The sequence below is a fragment of the Tachysurus fulvidraco genome, chromosome 5, assembly GCF_022655615.1.
Source record: "Tachysurus fulvidraco isolate hzauxx_2018 chromosome 5, HZAU_PFXX_2.0, whole genome shotgun sequence".
Lineage (NCBI taxonomy): Eukaryota > Metazoa > Chordata > Actinopteri > Siluriformes > Bagridae > Tachysurus > Tachysurus fulvidraco.
In genome coordinates, this window is record NC_062522.1 from 26,299,766 (window position 1) to 26,318,181 (window position 18,416).

The following is an 18,416-nucleotide window of genomic DNA, read 5'->3' on the forward strand; positions in this document are numbered from 1 at the left end:
TGTTAAGGCCAGAAGTGGCAGGCCACGTAAAATATTGGAGAGGCAAAGGCGAAAGATGGTGAGAACGGTCAAAAACAGCCCACAGACCACTTCCAAAGACCTACAACATCAACTTGCTGCAGATGGTGTCACTGTGCATTGTTCAACAATTCAGCACACTTTGCACAAGGTGAAGCTGTACAGGAGAGTGATGCGAAAGAAGCCGTTTCTGCACACACGCCACAAACTGAGTCGCTTGAGGTATGCAAACACACATTTGGACAAGCTTCATTTTGGAATAAGGTGCTGTGGAGTGATGAAACAAAGATTGAGTTATTTGGTCATAACAAGGGGCGTTATGGTGGCAAAAGAACACAGCATTCCAAGAAAAACACTTGCAAACCACAGTAAAATTTGGTGGAGGTTCCATCATGCTGTGGGGCTGTGTGGCCAGTGCCGGTACTGGGAATCTGGTTAAAGTTGAGAGGGTCACATGGATTCCACTCAATATCAGAACATTCTTGAGAATAATGTTGAGGAATCAGTCACAAAGATGAAGTTACGCCGGGGCTGGATATTTCAACAAGACAACAAATCAAAACACTGCTCAAAATCTACTTGGGCATTTATGCAGAGGAACAAGTACATTGTTCTGGAATGGCCATCCCAGTCCCCAGACCTGAATATCATTGATCTGTGGGGTGATTTGAAGCGGGCTGTCCATGCTCGGCAACCATCAAACCTAACTGAACTGGAGATGTTTTGTAAGGAGGAATGGTCCAAAATACATTCATCCAGAATCCAGAGACTCATTACAGGCTATAGGAAGCATCTAGAGGCTGTTATTTCTGCTAAAGAAGGCTCTACTAAATATTGATGTGATTTTTCTGTTGGGGTGCCCAAATTTATGCACCTGTCTAATTTTGTTTTTATGCATATTGCGCATTTTCTGTTAATCCAATAAACCTCATTTCACTACTGAAATTTTACTGTGTCCTTCAGTTATTTGATAATCAAAATGAAATTGCTGATCCAAACACCCAAATATTTTTAATGAAAATCATGGAAATTGTCAGGGGTTCCTAAACTTTTGCATGCAACTGTATGATACTGTAGAAATCACCACAATGTTCACAATGAAATAAGGATGAAAAAAATAGCAAATACTATATGCCCTAAATGACTCTTTGGGGTAGCGGGAAGTAGGGGTTTGATTTTGATGTGCTGGTTGAATACATCCTTAAAGTGTCTTGTTTAAAAGCATGGCGTAGAATGTTATTGCGATTTGAACACTCAATATTTAATTTAGGTACAATCTTTCACACATTTTAGAGTTTTGTACTTTGATTTAATGTTGTGGAACATTTGAGCGACAAGATAGTGTGTAATCACTTACAACCACCAAGCAATTTATTAGGGATACTATACTTATACTGGGAAAGACCTCTCTCTTCTCTCAAAACAGCCTTATGATTGTGGGTTTCACAAGACTTTGAAAATATTTAAGTCAAGTCAAGAAGCGTTTGTCATTTCAACCATATATAGCTGACATAGTACATCAACATCAACAACATTTCTCCAGAACCAAGGTGCTACATAAAACAACAAAGAGCTATGGACTGGAAAGCAAGTTGTTCTAGCCATATGCCTTTCATATTCTGGTTCATGTTGACATGATTGCAGTGCAGATTTTCAGGTGCATTTCATGCTGCAAATCTCCCATTTTTCTACATCTCACAGAAGATCTATTGTATTCAGATCTTGAAGAGCATTACATTTTCATGTACCTGAAGCCAGTTTGAGCAGCTATTGCTTTGTGACATGGTGCATTATCATCCTGGCTGTATCCATTAGAAAATGGGTAAACTGTGGCTATGAACGCATGCAAATGGTTTGCAACAACACTCAAATAGGCTGTGGCAATTAAGTGATGTTTGTCTGGTATTAATGGGTCCATAAGCCAATGAAACATTCTCCACACCACCTTTAATAGTCTGTACAATGGACACAACAAGTAGAAACCTTTATTATTGCTACACATACAGTAAAAGCTGGGTAAGTTGGGCTATGATACAGAGGCCCTGGAGCAGTGCAGGTTTGGGACCTTGCTCAATTGCAGTGTCAGCTTGATGGTGCTGGGTATTGGACCCTGACCTTCTGAGCAACCCAGACCCCTAAACACTTGAGCCCAGTTGGGCCCTTGGATTCATGTTGGCACAAAATTCTGATCTTACCATCTCATTTGTGCCTCAGCAGAAACTGAGATCAATCTGACCAGGCTATATATTTCAGTCTTGAGCTGACCAGTTTTGGTGAGCCTGTGCCCACATCAGCCTCAGCCTTTTGTTCTAGGCTGACAGAACTACAATTTGATGTGGTTCAATGCTTCTGCTGTTGTAGTCCATCAGCCTTAAGGTTCGACATGTGCATTTCCAAGATGGATTTTTTTCTCACCACATTTTCACAGTGTGTCTGAGTCACTGAAGCCTCTCTGTACTAGTTCTCTCTCTCTCTCTCTCTCTCTCTCTCTCTCTCTCTCTCTCTCTCTCTCTCTCTCTCTCTCTCTCTCTCTCTTTCTGCTTAAAAGTATACAGCTTGATATTTTACAGGGAAACCAGAAAGTACAGTCTTCTCTGTACTCAAAACTTGTGTTGATCTACTTTGCAAAGCACCATGATTATTACAAAGTGTAATAACCAAGAATCCTTTTTATAAATGTTAAACGTATCCTAGTAGAAATGTCACATTATCAATGATCTGTTGTTATTATTATTATTAGTAGTAGTGTTAGTTGTAGTAGCAGTTGTAGTAGTAGTAGTAGTAGTAGTAGTAGTAGTAGTAGTAGTAGTATAATATATAGTGGGTCTGTGTATATAGTGGGTCATTGTGAAGGATCCATTCTGTTAATTTTCGGACAAGAGAGAAATATTTTCTGTGGTTATGTTTGCTGTTGTTGCTTATTAATATTTCAATAACAAGCTTTGTCACAGGGCATGTGACAAAAGTATTAAGTGTGATGTAATCAGCCTTTAAATTAAGTTTAATTCAAAGTTTATATTAGATTTAACTTGTCAGTATGCAGAGAGCAAATACAAAATCAGTGAAATGCAGTTAGCAAGTAAGAGACTAGCTACAGTTTAGTGTGTGTGTGTGTGTGTGTGTGTGTGTGTGTGTGTGTGTGTGTGTGTGTGTTCGCTGGCGAACAATGTTTATCACAACTATAAGCTATAATGATGGTGAGAACAGAAACTTGTTTCTTGGAACATTTTAAATCTAAATTTAAATGGTTAAAATGTGCAATGTGTATTCTATGATATATCACAATGGTTTGTTAATGATTACAGTGTTTAAGTTTGCTAATACACAACCAACCTAGTATTTGTATCATAAGTGATTTTTTAAACAGACATGAACTAAAATGACTTACTTCATAATGTAAAATGAAAGGGTTTTGTGTTATTAGACTCTTGTTCTTTTTTACAGGGCATCACTCTAAAAATGAACGATCTGAACCACTGCATCGTAGCTCGTATTATGCATGGAGGAATGATCCACAGGCAAGGTAATGCTCATGTCATTACTGTTCCACATAATGGAGGTTACTATTTGTGGGCTAGTTGTTTGTTTATAGCTACTGCTTTATGATGATGGATTTTTCAGTGTGCTCACACCATATGAATGCTAGATTTATGTTTATCGCATGTGTCAACTGCAGGAACGCTGCATGTGGGTGATGAAATTCGTGAGATTAATGGCATCAGTGTAGCCAATCAGACGGTGGAGCAGCTTCAGAAAATGTTGGTATGTGAAAAACATGCTACTGTAAGTGAACACATGGCGATGGGTAGACTGTTTATCTTTGTTGGAACTGGTATGAAGACTCAACTGTTGCTCTGATATACTGAGTGTTGGTGTTTAAGAAAAAGTGAAAAGCCTGTGATCCTTCAAAACATTTTTTCATTGTACACAGAGGGAGATGCGTGGAAGTATCACATTCAAAATTGTTCCGAGTTATCGCAGCCAATCCCTTTCTTGTGATGTAAGTGTCTTTATAATAATAATGATAAGAAATATTCATACAAAAATATCTTTTATATCATCCTTTATAAGCTATTTACTCATGCTATGTTACTAAGTAACTCTAATAATAATATGGAGTACCTTATTCTCCTCTCTTGCTTCTCTTCTAGACAGTTTAATAGGTGTCTTATTGTTTTATTTGCCATATTGATAAATACAGTATCCTATTATAGAAGGACTCACCTGACCTGACCAGACATTCTCCTGCCAATGGTCATGCTAGTGTCACCAGCTCTATTTTGGCAAGTTATTCATTCAGAGTTCTTTGTTCAATTGTTGTGGTGTTTTGCATGTTTTTTGTGTTGTATGTTTAATTAATTGATTAATATGGCTTTTTTTAAGCTCCATAATGGGTAGGTCCCTAGAGGCACTGCACACACAGATTTCGTTAGTTTCTCTCGCTGTTCATGGCAGATCCTATCAAGCATAGTCAGATTACATAGGGAGGATCGGAGAATTTCAGTCTTCAGATCTTTCCACAAATGCTCTATGGAGTTAAAATCTGAGTGTGGGCTGGGCCGCTTGTGGACTTTCAGATCTACTGTAGTTGTAGGATGGTATTAAACAGTACCTGCTTTCAATCAGATATGGCATTTTGTCTTTCTAACCCAGTTACTTTTGTATTATCCCCTTTCCCAGATCTAAAGTTCTTAAGAAATGTAAATAAAATGCAAAGAAAAGTTGCCTTAGAAAAAAAAACCCAATGGACTCATTTATAAATAAAAAAAATTGTTAACAAATTATTTGTGATAAATTAATAGATTCCCATGTTATGCAAATAATTAAGCAACAATTAGCATTTATTTTAACATTTTATTGGTGCATATTGGTGAATATTTTATACCTACAGGTTATAGGTGGTGTTTGGTAACTTCTGAAGGCACCTATAGTGAAATATGCTTCCTATAATCTAGATTCATAGACATTTCAATATGAATTTTTAATTAAACTTTAAAATTCTAATATTGTTTAGTTAACTCATTACGGTGTCTTATTTCATCTGAGAATATTGTTATTTCAGGTTATATGCAAGATGTAATGTCATGAAATCCATAACACAGTAAAATGTGCAAAGAATGTTTAATACTTTCCAATCCAACTGTATATTCTTTGATTTGTAACTTATTTATGGTTGGAGTTAATATAGCAGACATTCCTAACAGAAATACTAATGGATCGAAATGTTATTTTCAGGACTTGCCAGCAACTATCCAACCCAAAGGTCGACAGGTGAGCATCTTTTAAACATAGCCTTTGGTTTACTTAATTGGTTGCTCTTTAAACTACAATTCACCTGAATCTCTGAGTGTGTGTGTTTATGAAATCTGTGTTCACCCAGCCTCATGAATGTGAGTGTTTTTATAAGTTCACCTTCAGATAGTGAGGTTAACTAATAAGTCCAACTCCAGGCCTAATCATGATGTGGTGGTCTTTTCTTTTACCTACTGTACATACCTTCCTTTAGTCCGGTCAATACTGTGTGACGTGTGTGTGTGTGTGTGTGTGCCTGTGTGTGTATGTGCGCGCATGCATGATCCTTTAGATCTCCAGACCTGCAGTCAAGGATAAATTGTCCATGAAGGTATGTATCTTCAGAGGAGATCTGATTACTGTAGTCTTTCCCACTTAGGGGAAACCTTAATACACTAAGCTCCATCTCATCCCATTGGCCTTAAACTTTTCTGTTTCATAAGGCTCCCTTATTGTAGGTCCACTTCTTTTATGTGTGTGTGTGTGTGTGTGTGTGTGTGTGTGTGTGTGTGTGTGTGTGTGTGAAACAACATGGTGACATGACCTTTGTTTTAGTTCTAAGTGTCCCTATTTGTTGCAAACCTCCTTCAGTCAAGTTACTTCTGTATTTTTATCTCTGCTTTTTCTCTTTGGTCATGTCCTGTATTTCTTTTTTTTTTCTCTTCTGCTTATTGCTGTCCTCTCCTATCCTTTGTTACCCTTTGTTTCTTCTTATTTATTTTTTTAATAAATTTTGTCTACAGATATTTGTACGTGCACAGTTTGAGTATGACCCAGCCAAAGATGACCTCATCCCATGTAAAGAAGCAGGTATTCGCTTCCGGGTTGGTGACATAATCCAGATTATAAGTAAGGATGACCACAACTGGTGGCAGGGCAAACTGGAGAACATGAAGAATGGTACAGCTGGACTCATTCCTTCTCCTGAGCTGCAGGAGTGGTGAGATTCTTATAACTCTTATTCAAACAGATTTTTTAAAGCATTTTTATTGCTTATGTGGAGTGTCATGGAAGTCACAATAGTACATACAAGTTACTTTAGCTTTTCTCTACAACTTTTCACCATTGTTGTTGTCATAATCAGTGTAATCTAGCAGGGGTCTCATTTATCAACAGACATGCACACAGTTTCTAAGCAGAGAATGTGATTTATCAAAATTTTCTTCAGTGTCAGTATGTGTATACACAAGTGTAACTGTGGCTAAACTGATTACAAGGAGCTTCCATTCCATTTATTGTCAATATATCACCATTTGACTGCCAGCATAATAACTAAAATGTGACGCAGGCACCACAGACATAATGTAATGTAAAATCAGTTGAGTTGTTTGCCACTACAACTTTAATTGCTCTCAGTTCTAGGGCCTTAGCCACCAGGCAGAGAGAAATTGGGAACAAAACAGAGTGGCCATATTTCCAAACAGTTGTGACAAAAATAATGAAAAGTTTCATTCAGACCCCTTTAAATTTTTCACTCTCTTTATTTCATTGTAGCCATTTGCCATTTTTCAAAAAAGTTCATTTTATTTCTCATTAATGTACACTCAGCACCCCATCTTGACAGAAAAAAACAGACATGTAGAATTTTTTGCAAATTTATTAAAAAAGAAAAACTGAAATATCACATGGTATTCAGACCCTTTGCTCAGTACTGAGTAGGAGCACCCTTTTGAGCTAGTACAGCCATGAGTCTTCTTGAGACAGATGCAACAAGTTTTCCACACCTGGATTTGGGGATCCTCTGCTATTCTTCCTTGCAGATCTTTTACAGTTCTCTCAGGTTCGATGGTGAACGTTGGTGGACAGCCATTTTCAGGTCTCTCCAGAGATGCTCAATTGGGTTTAGGTCAGGGCTCTGGCTGGGCCAGTCAAGAATGGTCACAGAGTTGTTCCGAAGCCACTCCTTTGTTATTTTAGCTGTGTGCTTAGGGTCATTGTCTTGTTGGAAGGTGAACCTTTGGCCTGAGCACTCTGAAAGAGGTTTTCTTCAAGGATATCTCTGTACTTGGCCGCATTCATCTTTCCTTCAATTGCAACCAGTCGTCCTGTCCCTGCAGCTGAAAAACACCCTCATTGCATGATGCTGCCACCACCATGTTTCACTGTTGGGATTGTATTGGGCAGGTGATGAGCTGTGCCTGGTTTTCTCCACACATACTGCTTAGAATTAACGCCAATCAGACCAGAGGATCTTATTTCTCATAGTCTGGGAGTCCTTCATGTGTTTTTTGACAAACTCTACTGTATGTGGGCTTTCATATCTCTTGCACTGAGGAGAGGCTTCCGTCGGGCCACTCTGCCATAGAGCCCCGACTGGTGGAGGGCTGCAATGATAGTTCACTTTCTGGAACTTTCTCCCTTCTCCCTACTGTATCTCTGGAGCTCAGCCACAGTGATCTTCTTTACCTCTCTCCCACGATTGCTCAGTTTGGCTAGACGGCCAGGTCTAGGAAGAGTTCTGGTCGTCCCAAACTTCTTCCATTTAAGGATTATGGAGGCCACTGTGCTCTTAGGAACCTTGAGTGCTGCAGAAATTCTTTTGTAACCTTGGCCAGATCCATGCCTTGCCACAATTCTGTCTCTGAGCTCCATGGGCAGTTCCTTCGACCTAATGATTCTCATTTTGCTCTGACATACACTGTGAGCTGTAAGGTCTTATATAGACAGATGTGTGCCTTTCCTAATCAAGTCTACTAAAGGTGGTAGAGCGTTTTCTTATCTAGCTCCCAAACTTTGGAATAGTCTTCCTGATAGTGTTCAGGGCTCAGACACACTTTCCCAGTTTAAACGTAGATTAAAAACTCATCTCTTTAGTCAGGCGTACACATAAAACATCCTATAGTATCATGCACCAGTACATCAGACCTGCACATTTTTATGAACAGCAGATATGTTAATCCCTTTCCACTGCTTCTCTCTTTGTACCTATCCCGAGGCATCGAAACACAGTACCAGCTCCCAACGTCCTCTGTGGGACGAAGCCTTTGGACGTCCACTGAGCCGAGGCCGACTCTAAGAATCCTGAGACATCTCCAGTTAGACTCTGTGATACTAAGGAGATGCGAAGTCCATGATCCTTACACCAATACAACATTTAACTGACTGTATATTACAATCACACCCCAGTGTCACCCATATGAGGATGGGTTCCCCTTGAGTCCGGTTCCTCTCAAGGTTTCTTCCTTTACCAATTTAAGGGAGTTTTTCCTTGACACTGCTGCCTGAGTCACCTCAGACTTGCTCATAGGGGGATAAATACATACAGATTGTGAACTATATATATCTAATAATAATCTAGAATTTTTATTCTGTTAATTCTTATTTCTTTTATTATTCGTTTTTCCTTTATCATTAATTATGTTTACCTTCTGCTCTATGTTTATGTTCTGTAAAGCTGCTTTGAGACAATGTCTATTGTAAAAAGCGCTATACAAATAAACTTGAATTGAATTGAAAGTTTAATTAAACACAGCTTGACTCCAATGAAGGAGTATAACCATCTCAAGGAGGATCAGAAGAAATGGACAGCATGTGAGTTAAATATGAGTGACACAGCAAAGGGTCTGAATACTTATGACCATGTGATATTTCAGTTTTTTTCAGTTCTTTTTTAATAAATTTGCAAAAATTTCTACATGTCAAGATGGGGGTGCTGAGTGTACATTAATGAGAAATAAAATCAACTTTTTTGATTTTTAGCAAATGGCTGCAATGAAACAGAGTGAAAAATTTAAAGGGGTCTGTGTGTGTGGAGTTTGCATGTTCTCCCCGTGCCTCGGGGGTTTCCTCCGTGTACTCCGGTTTCCTCCCCCGGCCCAAAGACATGCATGGTACATGTAGGTTGATTGACATCTCTGGAAAATTGTCCGTAGTGTGTGAGTGAATGAGAGTGTGTGTGCTCTGCGATTTGGCACTCCGTCCAGGTCATGATGCCCGATGACGCCTGATTATATTTATTCCTTAGGCAAATAACTCATAAAAAAAAGAGTGACAAGTATACCATTTTACCAATTATAAGCCTACATAAGTCTACATTTTGCAGGAACTTTACTGTTGAAGAAGTTTATCTAATTAGCATTACCAAAGCAATTTAGATGTATGGGGTTTATAAACATCTATAACTTATGACTTATCCTCAATTTTGTTATAAATAGTTCATATTTTTGGAGTATTAAGTGATGATAGATCACTCAGTATTGTAATGGAAGAGCAGTTTTGGATGCTGATGCTGAGGATCTCAGACAGCTTGTTCAAGACCTCCAGCTAGAAGGGCTGGTTATGTAGACATGATCAGTAATCATGGATTTATACAAGTTGGTATTGCTCAAACCGATACTATATCATTTGTTTGGTGAAATGTAACCCTATGTAAAATCTTATAATGTTTTAACTGAGATGGAGTATTACAAGACATAGAGCATATGTGTTCTCCAGGTTGAGTGCTGATGCTGGGACAGATGTTACTTTTACATGATTGTGATTTTCTTGGATCTCAGTGAAATTATATTAAAAAAAGGAATTTTTCTTTCATGAAATCTTTCATTTGAAGTTATTGGGGAAAAAAGCTGGTGAGGTGTCATATTTCTCTTGTAACTGGTCAAGAGTTGTGAACAAATCTGTAATGTCTGTTCAATGTCTAACAGTGTGGTACTGTATTTGGGTAATTTGTTAGTTAGTGTAATATAATTGGTTACAGTGAAAATATTATTAATAATGTGATGAAAAGTAAGGTGATCATACTAACTACTTTGAGGATTTCATCTGTAGGCATATAAGAGACTAAATAGACTTCTCTCTTTTTTTTCTGTACATTGGATTTCTATTTTTTCCCCTTATGGCTGCAGAATGAGATTATTTCCTCCCTAATTAATGTTTTGATAAATGAGACTCCTGAAGTTAAGCATGTGAAACATACTTTTTGGTTACATGAGTGATTTGTATAATTGCCACCCTAATCCTTTGGTTGTAGGGAAATTGGAGAGTGTTTGTAATATTCCTCAAATTCATAAAAGCAGGATCCTGTTTATGTGTAAGTGAAGTTGAAAAGCAGTAAGTGAAGTTGAAAAACTTGCCATCACTGCACTGCATACATTAACAAGGGACGAGCATTTAGGAAACACTGTGCAAAAACCAATACAAAAACATTTTTTGAATGTGTTAATTTGATTGATGAAGCAATTTTGTACTGAATAATATTTGAAATTGAATATACTTAAAATTGTATAAGCGTATATTCATATTTCTTGAGAAAAGATGGCTTGAAGACCATATAGAGCATATAGTACTTTATGTAGATCAAGTTCAGCTGATAAGACTACAGCTAAGTACAGCTTGTACAGCTAAGACTAATGCATTTGTTATCCTAAAGTGGACATTAGTATTCAACAATACTGAAGCACAGACAAGACAACCGTGACAATTATGCCAGCATGTTTTTTTGTATCTTGATGTCCAGTGGGTGGACTTTATTTGGAGAGTCCAGATACTTTTTTTATTAGCCAGTAAAGTTCAGGAAAAAAAATTGCATCTTGGGCAAATATGATGACATTTTTATTTAGGGCTTCTTATACTCCATGAGCAGAGTAAATTTTTTTTAAAGTCTTAAAATGCTGGATTTTTAATAAGCATATTAAATAAGGCAGGACTGTACGTGTTGTTTATGTTACTGACGTCCCCGCACTTTAGTCAGCACATCTGAAAAATACAGTATGTATAATGTCCATTTGTACAAGAAGTTAGTTAACCTCAGGTGTATTGTGTCTCTTAGGCGTGTAGCCTGCTTAGCAATGGAGAAAACCAAGCAGGAGCAGCAGGCCAGTTGTACCTGGTTTGGCAAGAAGAAGAAACAGTACAAAGACAAATACCTAGCAAAGCATAATGCTGGTAAGTCAATATGAACATAGCTGGGCTCATGGCTTCATCATCAGTGGTTCTGTTGGTAGATTCATGCAGCTGCTCGGTACATAGTGATTCAATCAGTAGAAATATCTATTCAAATCATGGTTTCATATAAGGTAGGTTTCTATCCAATTTGAACAAATTCTAAACCAAAATTGCAACAAATGAAATGGTATTCATGTGTTTTTTCTGCTACCGTGCAAAACCATTTACAACCTGAAGTGCCAGTCTTGAAGGAAGCAATTCAATCCAGGAACATTTTAAGGCCAAGTCTAGAATCCTGCTAGCTAACATTTGTTCTCTGTAGAACAAGCTCAACAACCTCAGGGACAGGGTTTATTTCCAGAGGAGCATTTGGGATTGCAAACTTCTCTGCATTGGTGGAGATTATCTGAGGGTAAAGAGCAGGAGGTGCGAAAGTACAAGCATTGTTCCTCTTACACCAAACCTCGAGCTCATATCTACTATCAAATGTCACCCTTTCTACCCTCATCATGAATTTACTATCATTTGTTTTATATTCCACCTCAGGCAGACATGGACACTGCCTTATGTGAATTGCTTGAGGCTTTCAGTCACCAGGACTTTAGTCTCTGCACTGATTAGCCATAACAATAAAGTAAATCATGTGCCTAATATTGTGTAGGTCCTTCTTGTGCTGCTAGAATCAAGGCAAAGACTTCATAAGAAGTTCTGGCAAAAAAGTTAGCAGCAGCTTCTTGTCCTGTAAGTTGTCATGGTTTACACTTGATTGTCCAGCAATTTAAGGAATTTTGAGGCCAACATTTTGTCCTATATTTCATACCATTCCTGAACAATTTTTGCATTGGGGCAGGGCACATTATCCTGCTGAAAGAGACCAATGCTAACAGGGAATACTGTTTCTGTGAAGGGGTGTATTTGGGCTGCAACCATGTACAGTAGGTGGTACATATCAACGTAGGATCCACATGAATGCAGGATCTAATGTTTCACACAGAACATTGCCCAGAGCATTACTATGGCCAGCTTGTCTTCTTCTCACGGTGCATCCCAGTTCTATCTCTTACCCATGTAGCCAGCTGTATAACCACTGCATACCAAGAATAACCTACAAAGCTTGCCACAAAGATTCTCTGACCCAGCCACCACAGTTTTGCACTTGTAAAAATGTTCCTGCCTCCAACATATCAACTTCAAAAAGTGACCATTTATTTGCTGACTAATATTTTCCATTCCATCCCTTGACAGTTGTCAGTTGTCATTGGTTTTAATGTCATAACTTACCTGTGTGTGGGTATGTGTGTATGTGTATATATACATACGTACGTATATATGTATATAAGTAGTGTGTGTCTGAATTGTTCCTTATGGAAGCTTCCAGTTCTTTTAATGTTGCTATAGATTTAAGACATTTGAATTTGAGATCAAAAGATGAATATTAGTCAGTAGATCAGGATATAATTTTCTGTTATTTACAAATAGATGTATAACATGTCATTTTTCAAGTGATCAGAAACCCACCACAGAGCAGGAGTGAAGGTATCACTTTCCACAATTAAAAAAAAAAAAAAAAGACATGAAGAATAAAAATATTGAAGCCATACCATAAGCTACAAACTACTCCGGATCAGAAGTCCATATTGGAATTCACAATGAAATACAAAAAAAAGCCTGAAACCAAGATCAACCTCTAGCAAAGTGAAAGATAGCATAGGCAAGTGACTAATGAAGATTTCACTGTCACAGATGTGATATATTATTGTGAGCATTTTACGTACAACCAGAGATTGTATTTACTAAGACTTTGTTCTTTTGCTCCCCTAAAAATTGGGTGGTCAGCCACCAGCGGAGTTATGTTTTAAGTTGTTTAATAGATCTAGATGTAAAAGAACTGGCCTTGTTTTCTTGTGAATAGTTTGATTTGACTGAATGTGCATGGCTTTGTGTTGTCCACTCCAGCCATGTGCTACTGTGTCTGCTGTCTTCGTGCCTGCAACTACAGCAGCAGGCAGTGTTGCTGTGGCAGCTCAGTTATATTGTCTGTTTAACTAATTTTGATGCCCCATTCCTTTTACCCTGTCCATTTTTCATGCTTTCTCTCCTTAATGGCCTTCTTGCATGTAAGTACAAAAGACTAATGCCTCCATTGTTGTTTTTATTTTTTTATATGTAATTTTATCCTTATTGTTAAATAAAGGGAAATGGGGGTGGACACATCATAACTTTATTAGCTAGCCCAAAATAAGCTGCAGTGCACTGCCCAGTGCAATATTTTGGTTGCCTAGATGAATTACATTATTGTGCAGAGAATTAAATATAATAATATTTTTCTTATTGTAAAACCAATACCCCTGCAACAATTTACAAAAAAAAGGAAATTTCCTGAAATTTTTTTTTGGTGCCCGGCTTGTGATTTGTCCAGCCCTGTTAAGAATGGTCAGTGAATTGTGCATGCCACAGGAAAGGCAGCACAGTCTGTTTATTAGCCCCCACCATTTTTATCCCTTTGTGGAAGGTGCTTTAATGCTATTTTAACCAGTTTTCTTTGTTAACAAACAAAAGGATCCTGAATGCCGTAACTACATTTTCCTAAAGGAGTGCACGCATTCTCCTCATTTAGTATACAGAAAATGCACACTTTGCATTAGCTTGTATATCGCTCGTGTATAAGCATGCATGTAGCATACAGCTTTTTAACAGCAGAAGTAAATTCTTACACTTCACTCAAACAGGTTGGGATTTAGACCATCCTCTATAGACCATCAAATCTTTGGTATGGATATTATTTAGAAGTAATAATGTCCAAATACTAAAAATGTAATACACAAAATAATTTCCTTTATTCTCTGCAACAATGCTTATTCACAGTCTAACACATCACATACTATGTTTTTCCTTTTTCTAATGCATGTAATGACTTTACAAATGATCAGCATAACTGAATATTGAAAATAACATTTTATAAATGAATCCAAATTTTATTACATATCTGCAGCATAATTTTTTGTTGCTCCTGTTTGTGTGCCAAATGCTTTGAGTCCACATAGAAGAGGTTTTTCACCTCACTGGCATTAATGCATTCTCTCACAGCTTCATTGTGTCAGACATCATCTAACCTTTCTGTTCTCCTGCAGTGTTTGACCAACTAGACCTCGTCACATATGAAGAAGTTGTGAAGGTGCCTGCTTTCAAGAGAAAAACACTGGTCCTTTTAGGTATGTGGCTGTGTGGCATTTTTTGTGTGTTCATATCCATTATCCTTTAATAACATGTTTCTTTCCTCAGGAGCCCACGGCGTCGGCAGGCGACACATCAAGAATACACTAATTGCAAAGCACCCAAACAGATTTGCTTACCCCATCCCACGTAAGTCACACACTTTATAGAATACCTTTCAAGACATTAACTGGTTGACATTATTTATAACTGTGCTGCTACATTTGTCATGCTTAAAAAACAGCTTTCATGCTTAAAAAACAGATTACATAACAAAAGCAATTTAATTAAGTCAAAGAGCAACTGGCTAAAGATTTATTGTTGAGCTGAGACACAATGAAAGATGTAAATAGCTAAATAGTCCCTAAATAAAGTCTACAATCCTTTTTTTTATTTTATTTTAATTATGGTTAAGTATCATATTGCATCAAATGGTACAGTGTAAACAGCAACACTTTACAGTGCATTCATAATTTCATTCGTCTACCCAGTCTCTGCTATAATGAAACATGAGATTTATTGGTGTTTATGGATTTTCTACATTCTTTTTTGGACAGTGTTCCTCAGGGCACACATTCACATTACGTTAACAGACACCGGTGTGAACAATGAATCAGGGCTTAAACAATTTGGTATGTGCTAATTGATCTTTTCTCAATCTTGCCCAGACACAACCAGACCTCCTAAAAAGGATGAAGAAAATGGCAAGAATTACTACTTTGTGTCACATGACCAAATGATGCAGGACATTTCAAACAATGAGTACCTGGAGTACGGAAGCCATGAGGACGCTATGTATGGTACACGTCTGGAGACCATCCGAAAGATCCACGAGCAGGGCATGATCTCCATCCTGGATGTAGAGCCACAGGTACCAGACCAAACTCAGATCCTTTTCTAAATGATTGATTTTGTGTTGCTCTGGTTGCTCTAATGTGTTACTGATAATTCTGTGGCTTTGGACAGGCACTGAAAGTTTTGAGGACAGCTGAATTTGCTCCTTATGTCATTTTCATCGCTGCACCTACTGTCACCCCTGGTATGAATGAGGTAAGCACCTGAAAAATATTTTCTTCTCTCATTTAGCACTTACAACCCATTGCTCAATTCTCCAAAACCCCAGATTTTTTTTTTATTTCCTTTTTTTAGTCATTGTTTCTGTCGGGATTGATTATTTTTTAGATAATATAGTCTAGTCTTTCTAGCCTCAAGACATTCTGTACTGTCTTGTGGTTTACTGCATGCTGCTTGTGTCAATTATTTTGCATGTTGTGTTTTGACACTTTTTTTTGGCATTTCCCGTCACTGCACTCAGCTACCAAGGTGGTGCAGAAAACTGCCTGTAAGTACGTGACATGTACTGTCTGTAGGCTGTGTGTTTGTGAGTGTTTAGAACTATGTTTGGATAAGCAACGATGACTGGACACTGACACAGGTTATCGCTGTTTTAGCTGTTTACTAAAGTATACTGGAGTTCCTGTTACACTCAAGGTTACACAAGATTAAAATTTAAAACAAGAAAGCCTTTAGTGTTAATAAGTATGCTACTGGCTCACTCAGATTCTTTTTTCTATTTCCTTTCCTATTTCAGGATGAGTCTCTGCAAAGGCTGCAAAAAGAATCTGAGGCCCTGCAAAAGTCTTATGCTCACTACTTCGACATGACCATCATCAACAATGAGATCGACGAAACCATACGGCTACTGGAGGAAGCCACTGATGTAGTGTCTACCACCGCTCAGTGGGTGCCTGTGTCCTGGGTCTACTAGCACCCTCTAGGCCACAGTTTTCATTACTGTGGCCCAGGCTAATCCTCAAAAAAAAAAAAAAAAAAAAAACCACATTCATCTCTAACAGACTCACAAACCACTAGTCCATGTGTTGATATCATCACAACCCTCCTGTGGGACTGCAAAAGCATTGTGCTGTACATATCTAAACATATAAACATATAAATATATAAATATTAATATAAAAAGAATAAATATGGTCCTGTACTTATAGCTAGGGGTTGGAGATTTTGTACTTTGTTTTATTGAATGAAAGAGGCAGCATCTCAGAGCAATGAGCACAGTAAGGAGGTCATTGATTAGCTGGAGGGTGTTGGGTGACATGAGGGTTTGAAGAGGAAGAGTGTCCATACACAGATTTAATATTTGGGCACAGCCTGATTGGGCAGAAGTGAACCTTGTTCCTTGTCTCACCCCACCCAGTTTAGTTCAATGTCACATTTCCTGGACATGTTCATAGCGGCATGTCTATGAGCAGTTAATAAGCACAGTTGGCTTGAGTGCGCCAAAATTTTATAATTTATTTTCAAAGGGACTTGACAGAACATGTTGGAAGTTTGGTGGCTTTAGCCTGTGCTGGTCTCACCCTTTCTTGTTAATCCTTTGTTTGTTCAGCACTCTTAATTTGCACAATGGACAATAAAGGGGATGGGTGCTGTCTCTCCCTTTCATGCATTCTCTCTCTCTTTCTCTCTCTTCTCTGAATTTTCTGTTTGTTTCTTTCCAACTGAATAATTCAGAATGGCTCAAGAGTGCAGTGTGTTTGGTGTTACCAGAATCATACTACTTTCTTCTACTGGAAAAAAAAAGAATATTGTGGATGTTGGGGGGAAACAGACACCTATGCACATCCCTGTAACTCTGGAACGCTGGTTAACCCTCTGAATGGACAACCTTTTTCATGGCCTGTTAAGTGATGTGTCTGTAAATTTTGTCTTTGAATTTTATTTGTTGTGTGTGGGAGGAAAAGCGAATCTCCTGGATCTGCCATTTCAGATACAGTATGTGTTGTCTTAAGAGTATTATTGTTTTATGTTTATCCCAGGAAGATGGAGACCAAGGAGATTTTATTGTGTCTACCTGTTTCTGTAGTACATACATTCTTCTGAACTGAAGAATTGTTGTGTGCATAGACATAAATTAACTCAGTGTAAAAGACTCTTCATTTCATATTTCCCTTGTGTAAATTTCTCTGAAAATAAGTTACTCCTCAGTATGGCTTTTGTAAATAATTTCCTTTCATGTGTTGGGGAAAAGTAAACTGCCTTTGATTCATGCAAAATGTGTTATTCTCTGTCTCTTCTTACAGTACTGGTACAAATGTTTTTTTTTTTAGTTTGTTTGTTTGTTTGATTTTTTTTTTTTACTTACAAGCAGATATTTGTCAGTATAGGGTCAGTATCAGATAGCCAGCTATCAGTATTCAAAGATCTGTTCTCAAAGTGAACTGGATTGACAGAATTTCAGTGTATGCCAGCAGATGGCGACATATTTCGTCAGTGAAATAAATAAAATGTGAAGAACTTTTTAAACATTAACTTGTGCCACAATGCAAGATGACCTCCTTTAACATACATTTTGGCTTTGATGCGTATTGTATGCTTTGAGTATGGAAATAAAAATTTTTTTTGCAATATTCTATATTTTTTGGGATCAAATTAAGAATTTAAAAATATGCTTGCACCTATATGAAGAATGCTGTCGAAAGATGAATCATTTAAATGGACAAATTAATGTAATACTGATATGTTTAACAAATTCTAGATAATTTTTGCAGGTAAGAACATTGCAATGATGAGTTATAGTAAATAACGGCTGGGAAATTCTTGGGTAATTATACTAATTTTTACTTATTTATATTGAGTACTTGTTCCTTTAGATGATTTCATTTTAAAGAAAATAAATATATATTTGATTCCTTACATTTTATTTACATTTTCAAAGTCATTTATTTTTCATTATTATTATTATTATTATTGTTGTTGTGGTTGTTGTTGTTTTTACAACATACAACAAGTTTTGTATTCTCTTATCAAGTCAATTATTTTCTGCTTAACAGTACATTTAAATGGGCACAGTTTAAAAAAAGATGCATAAACCTATAAAAAAAATGAACTGACCATACCTCAGTAAAATGTTTCCATCTGTTCTGTAAGTACAGACGTATAAATTGATGTTTCTCATTTGCCATCCAAGAAATCATGAATCAAGAAATCTAAAA

At 37.4% G+C, this 18,416-nt stretch overlaps 1 protein-coding gene across 6 annotated transcripts in view; it reads left to right on the top strand.

Moving 5' to 3' along the window:
* The window catches only part of caskb (calcium/calmodulin-dependent serine protein kinase b), a 61,502-nt gene extending 43,669 nt beyond the window's left edge, over window positions 1–17,833 (top strand). For 4 of the 6 annotated variants that reach the window (XM_027133418.2, XM_027133413.2, XM_027133415.2 and 1 more), the window contains 13 exons: window positions 3,463–3,541; window positions 3,695–3,780; window positions 3,950–4,018; window positions 4,233–4,301; window positions 5,254–5,289; window positions 5,603–5,641; window positions 6,054–6,250; window positions 11,078–11,193; window positions 14,325–14,405; window positions 14,476–14,556; window positions 15,075–15,277; window positions 15,373–15,456; window positions 15,998–17,833. In XM_027133418.2, the coding sequence (XP_026989219.1) occupies window positions 3,463–3,541; window positions 3,695–3,780; window positions 3,950–4,018; window positions 4,233–4,301; window positions 5,254–5,289; window positions 5,603–5,641; window positions 6,054–6,250; window positions 11,078–11,193; window positions 14,325–14,405; window positions 14,476–14,556; window positions 15,075–15,277; window positions 15,373–15,456; window positions 15,998–16,174 (1,317 nt within the window). In that variant the 3' untranslated portion in view covers window positions 16,175–17,833. The remainder of the gene's footprint in view (window positions 1–3,462; window positions 3,542–3,694; window positions 3,781–3,949; window positions 4,019–4,232; window positions 4,302–5,253; window positions 5,290–5,602; window positions 5,642–6,053; window positions 6,251–11,077; window positions 11,194–14,324; window positions 14,406–14,475; window positions 14,557–15,074; window positions 15,278–15,372; window positions 15,457–15,997) is intronic. The other 2 variants (XM_027133414.2, XM_027133420.2) reach the window with 1 other exon arrangement.
* Window positions 17,834–18,416: the final 583 nt, after the last annotated feature.